Source organism: Aricia agestis, chromosome 12, assembly GCF_905147365.1.
Source record: "Aricia agestis chromosome 12, ilAriAges1.1, whole genome shotgun sequence".
Classification (NCBI taxonomy): Eukaryota; Metazoa; Arthropoda; class Insecta; order Lepidoptera; family Lycaenidae; genus Aricia; species Aricia agestis.
In genome coordinates, this window is record NC_056417.1 from 10,324,184 (window position 1) to 10,340,495 (window position 16,312).

The window sequence follows — 16,312 nt, forward strand, 5'->3', positions numbered from 1 at the left end:
CAGCCGATGGCATTTGACGGCAGTCGGCGGCACGCGCTGACTGTCGTCGACAAGTGCCGTCCGTACTCACTCCGTCTGTAAGAAACCTTACATGTTTCAAGCAAATAATTATTCATATTTATACGTGGTAATTTTATACGTGGGAGAGCCATGCTTCGGCACGAATGGGCCGGCTCGACCGCAGAAATACCACGTTCTCACAGAAAACCGGCGTGAAACAGTGCTTGCGCTGTGTTTCGCCGAGTGAGTGAGTTTACCGGAGGCCCAATCCCCTACCCTATTCCCTTCCTTACCCTCCCCTATTCCCTTCCCTTCCCATCCATACCCTTCCCTATTATCCTATTCCCTCTTAAAAGGCCGGCAACGCACCTGCAGGCGAGTGTCCATGGGCGACGGTAGTTGCTTTCCATCAGGTGACCCGTTTGCTCGTTTGCCCCCTTATTTCATTAAAAAAAATGTAAACGCCAATCGAGAAATAAAATCATTCTTTAATTGTTGCAGTGCCAAAATGGAGACCGACAAAATGTCAACGGCGTCCTCGGTGGGCGCCGCCGAGCGGAGGCCGCTGATGCAGGCCCTGGTGCTGGAGCGACGGATTCTGTTCGCCTGCACGGTGCTGGTCGGACTGAGCATATTCGTGTGGATAGCCGCCGTGTGCACGGAGAAGTGGGTGCACATTGAGGGAGGAAATGGTGAGTTTCAAACTCAAATTCAAACTTTTTTATTCAGAATAAATTTTTGCAAATGTTCTCTGAACGTCTACATGATACCTACCACCGGTTTGGGAACTAACCCGGCGAGAAGAACCGGCGTAAGAAACTCGCACGGGGCCCACTTTTTCACCAAAAAAAGTGAGAAAAAATTAATCTTTTAAATTAAGGTTTACAATGGTGTAACTTAAAATTATACAATTATACAAAATTCTACAGTTATATAATGCATAGCTTTAATCGCGGGCTTCGAGCGCGGCGCCTGCATCAAGGAATTCCGTAACGAAAAGAACCTAACACCACCTCGACCTGTTCGTGCGGCGTTGTCAGACTTCGACACGGTGTTTGTGTGCGTGCGACTAGACGTATCCGAATTGTAATTGCATAAGCTGATAAAAAATGCTATGCAATAGCTATACCGCGGCAGTCCTCAAGTGCCACAAGTATTAATTTTTCTAAAAACATACGGTTAGCACACAATAAACGATCATTTACGCAAACATATACGTGGGAGAGCCATGCTTCGGAATTGTTGGTTTTTTCTCACAGAAAACCGGCGTGAAACAGCGCTTGCGCTGTGTTTCGCCGAGTGAGTGAGTTTACCAGGAGAGTGAGTTTACCAGGAGAGAGGCCCAATCCCCTAATCCCTACCCTATTCCCTTCCCTACCCTCAACTATTCCCTTCCCTTCCCTTCCCTACCCTCTCCTATTACCCTATTCCCTCTTAAAAGGTCGGTAACGCACTTGCAGCTCTTCTGATGCTGCGAGTGTCCATGGGCGACGGAAGTTGCTTTCCATCAGGTGACCCGTTTGCTCGTTTGCCCCCTTATTTCATAAAAAAAACAACTTCTAGTTGTTTAATAAAGCCGACAAAATATACGCCTTTTATATTTATTATTATTGAATAGACTTTTTATACATCTTTCTCGCCGATTACCGTACATAAAAGATGACGAAGGACTTTAACAAAATATAATGAAGGACTTTTATTATATTTTGTTCTTTTATAACTTTATTTATTTCTTTACAAATTTATTGTCAACACTGCTATTGTAACCTCAAAGAGGGGTTTCTTTGTACCATCAAGGAAATTTATTCCTAGGTAGTTGACAGACCAACGTCATTTGGTCAGATCATATTGAGGTGCGTCCACATCTATATTAATAACTAGCTGTTGCCCGCGACTTCGTCCGCGTGGACTTGAGTTTATAGCGCGCGGTGTCAACAAAATTTGTGTCAAATTTAAAAACTTTTAAAAACCCTGGTAAGTGGTATTCCTCTTAGGGCCGCGCTACACCGAATGGCAGCGCTGAAAGTGCTCGCCTCGCCGCTGCCATTCCTGTGTAGCGCGGCCCTTTATTAATTAAAATACCCAAAAACAGCTATACTAATATTATAAATGCGAAAGTATCTCTGTCTATCTGTCTGTCTGTCAGTCTCGCTTTCACGCCAAACGCCAAAACTACCGAACCGATTGTAATGAAATTTTGTATACAGATAGTTTAAAGCCTGAGAAAGGACATAGGCTACTTTTTTACTGGAAAAAAGGGTTGTCAGGGGGTGAAAATGCGTAAATTTGTTCAAATTAAGTTAGTTCCAAAAATTCATAATAGATGGCGCCGTGCGTCTTCTACATCGCTGACGCTTCCTCAAAAGTCTTTATATAAGAGGTGGTATCATCTTACATTTAAGTTTCGATTTTTTTCGATTGTTATATCTATTCTACGGTTTTAAATAACTCAATACTTTATATTTGCAGTGACGTAACCTTAAACCTATCAATGATAAATAGTTTATGGGTAAAGTTGTGTAATTGGGGGGCTAAATAAGCTTTAAAATTTGGCATAAAATATAAAGTTTAATATAAAAAAATGAAATACTTATTGTGTGCACACTGCACAGCTGTATTGATTTAAGGGGTACCAGGGTTTTTTTATAAAAAGCTTTTGACACCAATTTTGTTGACATCGCGCTTTATAAACTGAAGACCACGCGGACGAAGTCGCGGGCAACAGCTAGTAACTAATAAGTATGATTAGTTCTATGTTACAATGAAGTAAAAAATAAAATTCCATCTGTTGAATCGTATTAGAACTAAAATGTTCATTACATCGATATATTTCTGGATTTTTTATAATATTATACATAAAATATATTTAAGATTTTTGAAATTTTATTTAAATACACATCCAAGACCCAGGAACATTGAAAACTTTTTGTTCCGCCTGCGGGACTCGAACCCAGGACCCCCGGGATGAGCGCTGGCCACGCGCAATGCGAATTCATTTTCATCGATATTTTCATGGAAATAAGATATTTTCCCACATCAAAATGTAGCCTATGTCCTTTCTCAGACTCTAGAATAACTGTGTACAAAATTTCATTGCAATCGGTTCAGTAGTTTTGGCGTGAAAGCGAGACAGACAGACAGACAGACAGACAGACAGACAGACAGACAGACAAACAGACAGACAGACAGACAGACAGACAGACAGACAGACAGACAGACAGACAGACAGACAGATATACTTTCGCATTTATAATATTAGTATGGATTTCGTCCAGGGCTACGATAGACTCGATCGAAACCTTATATTATGAATAATAGAAAATAAAAAAATATTTATTTCGAGTCGACAACATATATCCGCAAAATTCAGATGCTGTAAACTGACACATGCCATTGCTCATTTTCTACCTGCGGCCAGTCATGGCGCACCATAGCGCACCCTTTTTTTTTGTTGCTTTTGTTTGTTATCAGTATCACTTATCAGCGTTTTAATGTGTTTTTGACATCTAGGGAATTTTAATTCTTAATAGGTGCATACTGTATACAATTTTGAAGTTGGTTTTATCTTTTTATTTTATAATAGTATTGGAACGAAGTTCCTTATGGCGCGTTCGGAGTAAACTAGGAGGGCTAGACAGAATGATATTTGACCCCGACACTTTTTTATTAGTCCCTACATAATAGGGGCAGAGGGCGTTGATAGTATTCCTGTACGGCAACTAGATGGAGTTTTTTGAGAATAAACAGTGACGCATTGTTCCTTGGCGTCAATAGATGGCGTTTTTTTAATAATATTTTTGAGTGTATAATATTATGTATACAGGTTTTTTGAACATAAGAAATAAGTACTTAACTTCGTTCCATTCGGGTGTCCCTTGGCACCTCACAAGTTTTTTTTTAATTTCAAAGATAAAACCGATTTCAAAATTCAGACGCTGATATTATATACGAAAACAAGGAAATTCTGGAAATTTTACGTACATGCGGTTTAAAATTCGAATTGATAACCCTTTTTTATAAGTCGGTTAAAAATACTATACCTACCTACTATTATTGTTTTTAAAATTAGTAAGTAGGTACTTACCTACCTGCCAATGTAGAGAAAAAGACTTTTTTTTAATGAAACGAGCAAACGGGTCACCTGATGGAAATCAACTTCCGTCGCCCATGGACACTCGCAGCATCAGAAGAGCTGCAGGTGCTTTGCCGCCTGCCGGCCTTTTAAGAGGGAATAGGGTAATAGGGGAGGGTAGGGATGGGAAGGGAAGGGAAGGGAATAGAGGAGGGTAGGGATGGGAATGGGGTAGGGAATCGGGCCTCCGGTAAACTCACTCACTCGGCGAAACACAGCGCAAGCGCTGTTTCACGCCGGTTTTCTGTGAGAACGTGGTATTTCTCCGGTCGAGCCGGCCCATTCGTGCCGAAGCATGGCTCTCCCACGTATCTTTGAATATCAAACTTTGTAGCTTTGTAATTATGTGTTTATAACTTACTAGATGACGCCCGCAACTCTGTTGTCAAAATTCGTTTATCGCGCGGGAACCGTACATTTTTTCCGGGATAAAATGTATCCTATATCTTTTCCCGGGACACAAAGTATCCCCATGCTAAATTTCAGCAAAATCGGTTTAGCGGTTTGGGCGTGAAGAGGTAACAGACAGACAGAGACACACTTTCGCATTTATAATATTAGTATGGATAAGGCTCTAAATACGGTAAATTACGGAAACTCCGTAGGGGCCTTCCCCTTAGTTAAGTCTAATTTAGTTAAGTTTAGTTAAGCCTTAAGTAATTAGGTTATTAAAATTTTTATATTATCATGTATTTTGTTTTTAACAGATAAGAGCTCTCACTCTACGTTTTTCTAGTGCAGATGATATAATAAAATATAAAACTTCACGGGAATAGTTTTATTAATAAATGCGTGGCATTCTTGTGTCGGGTCGTCGGCCGATCTATTTTTGTTTGTACGCAGAATGCATGTAAATAAATAAAACGAAATCACTTTTAATGTTCTTATTTATGCAGCTATATCTATGTTAAATGTTAATGTTTTATTTTTATTTATTACTTTATTAAAAATTTTATGTCTTACAATATTTTTTTTGGCTTAAGAGGATACACCAGGGGCTAGAGAAATGAAAAAAGTACGTGTAATATCTATAGCTGTCTCCCTTACCTCAAGCCTATATCACAGAACGCGATAGAGACAACTGCAGAAAATCAACTCCGTGGTCCCCTGATTCCTTCCCCAAAACTTAACCGATTTAAGTACTTTTTTCATTAAAGATTAAAGAAAGGCTTGAGCTGTGTTCAGTGTTCCTGTTTTACTTTTTTTGTAAAATCTAGCCAAATCTGTTTTCTGGATGTTTGAACACAGCGGGAAATCTGACCATTTTTGGGATTTTGAACGTTCATAATGTTACGCGCGCAATGTGTTTTAAATTACCGATGACACATCACACACTATTCCGTCAATTCCGTCGCGTACCGTCCGTATTTTGTATGCGTTTGACATTGCGGACGTAAGGATTCAGTCCCGCTACCCGCTGATTTCGAGACTGAAGTCTTAGGCTGCGTTTTCACCAGAGATGTGTTGCGAGGAATGTGTTTTTGAGAACCAATAAAATCGCTTCATTGACGTGACCTCGCGCAGCGCAGCATCTCTATTGGTTCTCAAAAACACATTCCTCGCAACACATCTCTGGTGGAAACGCAGCCTTATGCTGGCATTCCAATCTTTACCTCAAGCGACCGTGTCTGACAAAAATTCTAATAATATGCCACTTTATAACAGAGGCTATAGGTTTCATTTTGCCGCAGCGACACACGCCGTCGCAGCTTTGTAGTGACGTAGAGCAAATTAAAATCTATACTCTCAGCTATAAAGTGGCATTTCATTTGAATTTTTGGCGGTCGCGGTCGCGAACGGTAACTTTATGCTGATATAAGTCGACGGCTGACGGTCAGCAGGTGCTCAGCGCGACAGTAAAAGCGACAAATTGAAAATCAAATTCACGAATATGTGTAATCAATTATTTGTTATCTTATCAGCGGTATCGATTCACAAAAACATATTGGTCTATACAGGAGACTGCAACAAGCAAGGATTGATAACTTTTCGACAAACTTGTACCATCGAGGAAATTGATTCCTAGGCAGTTGACAGACCAACGTCATTTGGTCGGATCATGTGAATTCAATGTTAATTATTGTGATCTGTCGGCTGGGTACGTTTGCCCCTCATCTGTCTAGGAATCAACTTCTCTGATAGTACATTGTACAAGGCTATAAAGCCTACAGTCCAATGGCCCACGATGTCCCACTGCAGCAGGCCTGTGTACTGTTAGTAGACCACGATCACTTGGTGTTAAACACAATGGCGCATAGCTAATTACTGCCTGGCAATCCACTCGCCATCGTCCGCCATCATACACCATTACCCCGTCTACACAATGGCGATGACTTGTAGTGGGCCAGTAGGGACCATTGTGAAGGGGGGCACCTTTAGAATAATGTGTGATATAGTGTCAGAAATAACTAGGAAAAGTCGTGTGGACAGATATACAAAAAAAAAAACAACGGGTTCGAAAGTTTCGACAGAAGTGAAAATGAAATACATTGCGGGCGTAGTCATGCGGAATTTGTTAAGCTAACATGTATTCGGTGGCGGAATTTACGCCTCGTAACTTCAGTCTAGTGTGTTTAGACACTAAGACTTATCTTATCAGTAAAAAAATGTAACAAACTATGTTTTGCCTGCGGTAGAGCTGCGTGTTTCCTCTTTCAGTAAATACAGTAGAATTGAAATGGCAGCCTGAATGTTGAATCTCGTTCGTGAGAGGATTGAATTACGAATTGCTTGTAGAGACGTGCAATTAGTGCAAAATTGTGTACGAAGTCGGGTTTAAAGGTAAATAAAGAGATATACGGATTTATACTCAACCTCTACTTTCAATCCCCATGTTACGTTCAATTTTACGTTACAATTTAAGCTGGAAATGGGTTGAATTTGAATAAGACATACACTGAAAAATAGGAAATGCGAAAGAATATTGTATAATAGGATATTATTATCATTCATACTTCCATACTAATATTAAGTAGGTATAAGTGTGTCTAACTGTTTCATCTTTACGTTTTAGCCACTGAATTGATCTACTTACATATAATTTATGAAGATCCATTGCACAATGAACTCGCAGGCAACAACTTATATACCAATAAATTGATATAAGTCTTGATTATTACATTCGCTAAGCCCCAAAAGCAATTAAACTAAATGCTTTTGTCAAGAGTGACTTGGCACGCGACAGTAAAGGTGGCTCGTAATTATAATTCGACGATATAGCCATTAGATCGTTAATAAACTAATAATAGCATTTAATTACTTTACTGAGTAAACAATTTACGCGTTGAATTCAACTTGTAATACTAGATGACGCCCGCAACTCCTTTATATCCGCAACGCCAATACTTTAAGAAAGTCAACTGTCAAAAATGTCCGGCAGACGAATAATTTTTAAAATAAAAATAATGCCTTCAAAAAAATTGCAACAAAGTTATTTTTAAAGCGCTTGGTAAACATTTTGGTCACTAAAAAGTGTCTGACACTACATGATACTAGTTCAGAATAAAATTCTACAAATTATATTTAAATATAAGACATAACAAAATAAGTAAAGTAAGACTAATTTTTAGTCCACTTTGGTCCTGGTACCTGACCAGGTGTCACACGTAGAGCTACACAAATTCGTAGGTATTCTAAGTACACGAGGCACTACTAAGAACCTATGGTTTCATCCATCATAAAGTAAGTTATGTCTTATCCTTCTAGGATCCAGGTCTAGTACTACTGGTGCCTACCACCGTTTCCGTTCCATTTCTTAACAAACTCAAAAATGGCATCCTCATATAGTTTGATTGAAAACGAACCAGATAAAATAAGAAACAAAGCTGCATTATATTCTATTTTAATACTAAATTCGAGGTAAACAGTATTGAAATAAGTGTAAAATAAATTGTTCAGTCCAATTCCAATTTCTGTTAGTCACCTAATGACTTGCCAACTAAAGCAACACCAATTAACAGCATCCAGACGTTATACATTAGTTTGTTGCGCATCAATAATATTTTGTCAAATTGTCTCCACATGTCGGCTCGGTCGTCAATTGCTGCTCAATATTAATAACTATATGACGCCTGCAACTCCATTGCCCCAAAATTAGTATATCGCGCGGGAACCGTGCATTTTTCCAGGATAAAAAGTATCCTATGTCCTTTCCCGGGCCTTAAAGTATGGCTTTAACAAATTTCAGCAAAATCAGATCATTCAGACAGATGGACAGACAAACAGACACCGTTTCGCTTTTATAACGTTAGTATGGAAGTATGGATATACCGTAGATCATATTCGTTAATTATATGTTTTAATTGCATCCTATTAACACCTTCATCGTGGGTATCGCACTTCGCAGACACAATAGATTTTCAATTGTAATGCGGCAGCCGGCTGTCGCTTGGGGATTGATGGGTTAAGGCGATGCGATCTAGAATTTGTGCGCGACTTTGTGATTGTATTTGTAGTAATGAGCGGTAGTTATATTATGTTTGTTCTGGCTCACGCAAAAACCAGCGTAAGAAGATCTCTAGTTTGGCATAGAATGTATGTGTGTGATGTTTCGTTGTCGTCTAGTATACTAGTACGAATTAATATAATAAATAATTATAAACACTTACGATTAATGTAGCTATTTACGACTTCGTGATCTAGTTGTTTAGAGCGTGTCTTTTATAGGGTGGTTTCCATTCCCGCCTTGTAAAAAATATTTTCATGTTTGCTTAGCACGATGCAGGCTGATCATTTGATTGTCTGCGTCAGATGTGCTTTAAAAAGTCGGTTCTGCGTCTGATCTCTCTGTAGTAAGACAGGGTGCTTTTTGTACTGTGCACAGACTTGGACACCATAAATTACTCCTGCGTACTGGTTTCAATGAAATTGGCCACCGTCACCAAAACTCAGTGTGGAAGAAAGTTTTTTTTTTCTACAAGTTGTCGTCTGTGGGCTTTCTGCCCTTATTTTTTGTGTCGCATTTAATACATCTTGTTTGTACCAAGGTTTACATTTTATCTCTACAATGTAGTTATTTATATGTGTGTAGCTGCGGTGTCACTTACCATTACCAAGCCACTATGTATATAATTAGTTTATTCCGCAATAAACCCCAGCTCGTGCACTTAGTAAATGAGGTCCCCTATTGTTATTTATAAAGCAATTCCGTTCTGTGCGCCATGATTTAGCAATTGACTTAATCCATCTCGTTCGTCTTGGCTACTGAATAATTGATGTAAAAAGGCATGTTCATTCTGGAGCGTCTTATATTATTTAGTGGTTTCAGTCATTATGTATGAACTTTAGCATCAGAAAAAATGCTTTGGGTTCGGCAAAAATTGTATCGTCTTAGGGTGAAGCCAAACGAGCGTCATTTGTGAGTCGTGAGTCGCAGAATTTCGGTCGCGTAAATATCTTTTCATACAAATCATGACTCACAAAAGTACGCTCGTGTAAATGAAACAGGACTTTTGTATGAAACTGAATGCACTGAATGTGAGTAGCAGAATTTCCGCCAGCAAAAATTCTGCGACTCACAACTCACAAATTACTACTCCTACCTTTCTTCTGATTAATTTCGTTGCGGGTCCTAAGACAGATTTAGCTTGTCATCCCTGAGATGGGCATCCCTGAGATCATAATATCAAAGGGTTTTCGTGGTTGGTAGCCACTGTTGATCCTGGCGACACAGGAGTTGCAGTGGTGGGAATGTGTGGTGGGCCTTTTGCCCGTTTAAAAAAAACTCACAAATTACGCTCGTTTGGCTTCACCCTTAAACAAATGTTAATTTCCTAGAAAAAAAATGTTGTATGGTAGGTCGCAAAAATACAGTCTCTTTACATTATTATTGCGGTTATAAAATTGTGGTCGCCATAATAGTTACTATAACTTACATATCGAAATAAAGGTAGGAGCTTCTAAAAAATTACTAGTAACACCGACGTTCCTCAAAACGTTCCGGACATTGTTCTGTCCGGTATGACCGTTTATTTTTTACCGGACAGGCCTCGAATATACCGGACTGTACGCTTAAATACCGGACATCTGGCAACCCTAGTTCTATTCCTAGATGTCAAACGTCTAAGCAGAACGTTATGTATCAATGCATAAAACTCTCAATGCTAAAGTTAAATTGGAATTTGCAACCATTCCGAAACACTAGACTTCAGAGACTTGCTTCGCAAAATATATCTAAGGCAAAACTCATATTTAAAATCAAATCGCGATGCGATTCGAATTTGCAGTTATGTGTGGAAGCCCTAAATTTTCTCGAGAGTGTTTTAACTTCTACTTTTTATTGGTCAATAACAATTGACCCGCCACACTGCAGCTTCTGTGTCGCCAGAATCAACAATGACCACGAAGACTTTTAACTCTTACTACTCTATTAATCCACTTGTTTTTTATTTTTTATTTGACTCAATCCCTTGTTTCAGGTATCCTCCTACCGATCCGCGGGGGCTACTTCATGTGGAGCGATTCTGGCGTGTGGGAGATCTGCCGGTATATCTTCCACCCCTACCCCAGCATGCTAAGGGTCAATGACAACGCGCCGAGCACTACACACCGGCCGTTCGATATTAGCGGCATGCAGGGCCAGTATTTTACAAGTAAGTTGCCGAAACTTTCACATAATATAGCCAAAGACTTCTAAAATAGAAGTCTTTGAATATAGCGGACATTACAAAACAAAATGATAATACTTTAGGGTGTGTATGCGTCTCTTATTTATTTATTATTTAGAGTTTACCGTGGGAGCGCCATGCTTCGGCACGGATGGGCTGGCTCGACCGGAGAAATGCCACGGGCTCACAGAAAACCGGCGTGAAACAGCGCTTGCGCTGTGTTTCGCCGAGTGAGCGAGTTTACCGGAGGCCCAATCCCCTACCCTTTTCCCTTCCCTACCCTCCCTTATTTCCTTCTCTACCCTCCCCTATTCCCTTCCTTACCCTCCCCTACCCTATTCCCTCGCAAAAGGCCGACAACGCACCTGCAGCTGTTCTGATGCTGCGAGTGTCCATGGGCGACGGAAGTTGCTTTCCATTTATTCAGGTGACCCGTTTGCTAGTTTGCCCCCTTTTTTCATAAAAAAAAATCACTGTGAAATACAAAAACCTTTGGCGATAAGACACAATACATACTGAAAAGTATTTTAAGGTATTTTTGTTTCTGATATATGTGGTATTTTCACTGTTTTTTGTTACTGAGTAAATACGATATTTTACATCGTCACGCTGAATCGAATATGCGAATGTATTTTAGTATGAAAATACTCAGAGTCCCAAGAGAGGCCATGGAATAGTTTTTATACCGGTAGAATGTATCTTACGAGAAACAAAATTGTATAAAAGTTGCGGGCAACGTTCTTCTCGGTTTAATAATTCCTCTTTTTTATATCATACTAGCTGTCCCGGTGAACTTCGTGTCACTTTAAAACCTTCTCTGAACTTCTACGAATATTTTAAGACTAAAATTAGCCCAATCCGTTCAGCCGTTTTCGAGTTTTAGCGTTACTAACACAATTGAAAATCTATTTTTATATATTATATACTAGCTGTCCCAGTGAACTTCGTGTCACTTTAAAACCTTCCCTGGACTTCTACGAATATTTTAAGACTAAAATCAGCCCAATCCATTCAGCTGTTTTCGAGTTTTAGCGCGACTAACACATTTGAAAATCCATTTTTATATATAAGATATAGAGTACCTAATTATACATGGTTTTGCGATCAAATCCATTTAATTATTTACGTTAGGATGTTTGTCATAGAAATTTTAAGTAAAAAGCTATTATTTGCATAAATAAAAGCCTTGGAACCGTAGTAGGTTTGCGAAATGCTCGAGGCATGCTATTCAAACTCCACAATAAGCTCTGTATTATGCTCATATTATCTAGGTTGAAATTCTCCGTAACTGATTAATTTTATTTGTCTTTTAACAAAAAAAATTAAATGTTCCTTGGCTAAATAGTGTTTAATTTATTGCCTCTAATACCGATAGTTGTTAAATGTTGAATATTTTTTTAACAATAAACACCATTAAAAATTATTGTAACACTTTAGTATCATTTTTAGTTGTTTCTATAATGCGCACGCTAAACGGTAATTCTGCATTACATGCATTACGTGCTGTAATGCACGAATTATCGTGTATTGCAGTGAATGATGCGAATTACATGCAAACTACGTGCTGTACCACGTGCTGTACATTGAATGACAACTTCTTTAATTTTTCAGCACGACATGAGTTACGTGCTGTAATTCACGCATGATCGTTTATTGTAGTGAATGACGCGAATGACATGCAAACTACGAGCTGTACATTGATTTACAAGTGGTTTAATTTTTCGTCATGCAATAATGCAGCGGATCGCGCGATCGGCATGTCATCGGCATGCCCATGGGACAACTCAGTTCCAGGGTGGTGCTCCCGAACACTTAAAAAAATTATGCGTTTCTTTGAACAGGGCATACAAACTGTTAATGTGCGCAAAATTAATAAATCAAATAATATATTTTGCCATAATATAATATTTTATTGCTAATAAATAACTTTTGGACGAATATAGGCTGATAAGATGATGATGATGAAATAATAACTTTTTCAATTTAATTAATACAAAAAACGTCGGTAAGTATTTACAAGAACGTATCGTGATCTCCGTGGTCCAGTGGTTTAGCGTGGTCGTGGGTTTGATTCTCGCGTTGGAAACAATATTTTATTTCCAAGATTGGTTAGGACAATGCAGGCTGATCACCTAATCGTCTGACAAGTAATGATCCATGCGTCGGATGGGCATGTAAAAAGTCGGCCCTGCGCCTGATCTTTCGCCAGTCGTGTCGTTCTTTCGGCCCACTGGGCTAGGAGAGTAAAAGGAATAGAATGCTAAATAGTTGTAAGCCGTGCGGTAGTGCTTGTTTCTTTCCCCCTCTCTGGCATTGAACAGTGCGGTGAAGCGACGTCTATTTTTGAGTTTAGGGGAACTGCATGCAAAACGGACCATGCAGGCAAAACGGAACGGTCAAATTACTTGAAACCTACTAGGGCCATCTATTTGCTAGGTAACGCTACTAATTACTCGGGCCCTTCCCGTTCTCGGTCATTGCCGGCGAAACTGTCATACGGAACAGCGGATTTTTATTGCGGTTAAATATTTTTTTCACATTTTGATGTAAAAAACACAATTTTTGAGCAGTCCGCACTTTTGTTGTAATTAATATTTTCTATTTAATGATATGACACAGTGTTCTGCATGATTTTAACTTTAATATAGTATGTAAAGAATGAAAGGGGTAAAACGGTTAACTTCAAAATGTGACATTTATTCATGAGAACCTAAAAACAAAAAGACCGGTGCAGTGCATGATTTGTCTCCTCTAGGCACATTGTAGTTTATTTGTACACAACATTTATTTGTAAAAGGTATTCCCCAAATGACATATGCATTGGGACCATTTTGCCCTTTACCGTGGTCCATTTTACCTTCACACGCAAAATGGCCTGTGTGATTAATAGGAATTGTAGAGTGATTAATAATAAAGATATTCTATAAAAAATTTAATAGTAAAGCTATATTTGTTGATGTAAGACGAGTTTTGCCTTAAATATACAATTTTGCTTCAGTTCCCTTATACAGGTTTTTATTACTTACATAAGAAATAATACCTATCTAAGCCCGGGTGTCCTTTGACACCTCTCAAGTTTTTTTTTTGTTTATTTTCCGTTATTATGGTGTGTGAAATATTTTAGTGAAATTATACATTTATTCGAGCTAATTTTTTTTTTTTAATTTTTGGCAGTTTAGAGTTTAGACTGAAATGTTTCTTAAAATGTTTAACCTAAACTTGGTACTTACTACTAATATATATTCTGTGCCTAAACATAAATTAAAAAAAATATAAGTATACTTATCGGATATAATAGGTATGTGTTTTTTTCTTCTGTTCTGAATTTCGAAATTTAATAATAGAATAGAAAAAGAGCTCCACGCGGTAACTTGTTTTCGCATTTCTTTTATTTCATTTTATTAGTTTATTAATTTACGTTTTAGTTTTATTGTTCAATATAGTGTTTTAATATGTAACTTCTTTCAATACATATCTGTATCTATCTAATATCACAGCTAATATATAAAAATAAGTCGGGGTTTCCTTCCTGACGCTATAACTCCAGAACGCACGAACCGATTTCCACGATTTTGCATTCGTTGGAAAGGTCTCGGGCTCCGTGAGGTTTATAAAACAAAAAAAATCAGAAAAACCTCAAGAGAAAAGCAGGAAAACTGGGTAAACAGGCAAAACAACATTTGCCGGGGCAGCTAGTACTTATTATAAAACAAAGTCGCTTTTTGCCCTCATGTCCCTTTGTTCCCTTTAATCTTTAAAACTACGCAACGGATTTTGATGATTTTCTCAGTGTTAGATAGCCCAATTATCGAGGAAGGCTATAGGCTATATTTTATCACGCTAAGACTAATAGGAGCGAAGAAATAGATGAAAATGTGGAAAATTATTTGAAAGGGCTAACTTGAACGCGCTAATCTCAGGATTTGAAAAATTCTTTCAATGTTAGATAGTCCATTTATTGAGGAAGTCTATAGGCATAGCTGGGCACCGTTAATCAAATAGTTAACTTCGTTAATCGTTAATCCGTTAAAAAAAATGTTACCTTCGTTAAACGTTAAACAGTTACATTTCGGACAAATTAACGCAAGTTAACGTTAATCGTTAATCCGTTAATATGTGTAATATGGCCTTGTTGTAACTTATATCATTGCGTTAGTCTACATACAAAACCTGTTGTATTCTACCTAACTAAATTATACTGCACTCTTCTTTATCAACATGCAAATGATTTATATATTTTTTATTTTTTTTATGAAATAAGGGGGCAAACGAGCAAACGGGTCACCTGATGGAAAGCAACTTCCGTCGCCCATGGACACTCGCAGCATCAGAAGAGCTGCAGGTGCGTTGCCGGCCTTTTAAGAGGGAATAGGGTAATAGGGGAGGGTAGGAAAGGGAAGGGAATAGGGAAGGGATTAGGGTAGGGGATTGGGCCTCCGGTAAACTCACTCACTCAGCGAAACACAGCGCAAGCGCTGTTTCACGCCGGTTTTCTGTGAGAACGTGGTATTTCTCCGGTCGAGCCGGCCCATTCGTGCCGAAGTATGGCTCTCCCACGTATAAACGTATAATAATAATAAACAAATCACTCTCTCTATAAGCACCGGCGCTGAGTAATGAAATGATAAAACGAAACAAATCTCTTCTTACTCGCATGCGCCTGAAAATATAATAGACTAATATTGTTTTTGTTTCGCTGCTGCCGTGCCGCGGCGCCGCGCTGCCCGGCACTTCTCGTAACTGTCTGAACCTGTTTTCGCGCCGTGCCGCGGTGCCGTGCGGTAAATAGTAGGCATTGGATTAACGATTAACGGACTTCTGCTTATTAACGGAAGTTAACGAGTCCGTTAATATTTTAAAAATTTAACTTAAAAGTTTTTTATTTAAATTTATTTATTTAAAATTTAACCTAAGTACTTCAATTTTACTTTAAATTTCATGTTATATACTTATTAAACATCACTGTGCTTTTCACATTCAAGGTTCATTTCACGTTGAAAAATAAAGATTATAATATTTATATTGCAAAAGCCGAGCCGCTAATAGCGCGCCTTGCTTTGCTGTAATTCTACAAATATAAGAAGAGCTTCGGATATTACACAAAAAATATGCTACAAATACCCATTCTGTTTAGGACTTGCAGATTCTGTGAAGAGGAGGATGAAACACCTATTCACCTTCTCCTCGACTGCCCTGCTCTACTACAGAGCAGGAACAGGCACCTTGGTCGCCACGAATACTCGTCCACAGAGGAAATTCGTGGCACCAACCCCAACCATATCGTTCAATTTATGAGCATTATTGGGTTGGGGATGATACTCTAGTGCGAAGGAGTCACAATAGATCCTCATGGGTCGCAGTGACGTCAGGGCTACAGAGACCTGCCTTCTTTAAAAAAAAATTACCCAAAAATGTTTGCAAACTGGAGTTCTTTTTACGTTGGTCAATAAACCGTGGGCCGTGGCGGCCGGCCAGCGCGGGCGCGCGCCAAGTGCGAGCGGCGCTCGGTGCCCCTAGGACCGCGGCGACCGTGTGCACCGCACACGTTGCACCTATGGGAAAGACGCCCCTGAGG

At 39.0% G+C, this 16,312-nt stretch overlaps 1 protein-coding gene across 2 annotated transcripts in view; it reads left to right on the forward strand.

Annotated features, from left to right (window-relative positions):
- Window positions 1–16,312, forward strand: part of LOC121732435 — a 64,834-nt gene that overhangs the window by 32,158 nt on the left and 16,364 nt on the right. For both annotated transcript variants that reach the window (XM_042122311.1, XM_042122312.1), the window contains exons 2-3: window positions 502–692; window positions 10,549–10,722. In XM_042122311.1, coding sequence (XP_041978245.1) covers window positions 509–692; window positions 10,549–10,722 — 358 coding nt within the window. In that variant the 5' untranslated portion in view covers window positions 502–508. The remainder of the gene's footprint in view (window positions 1–501; window positions 693–10,548; window positions 10,723–16,312) is intronic.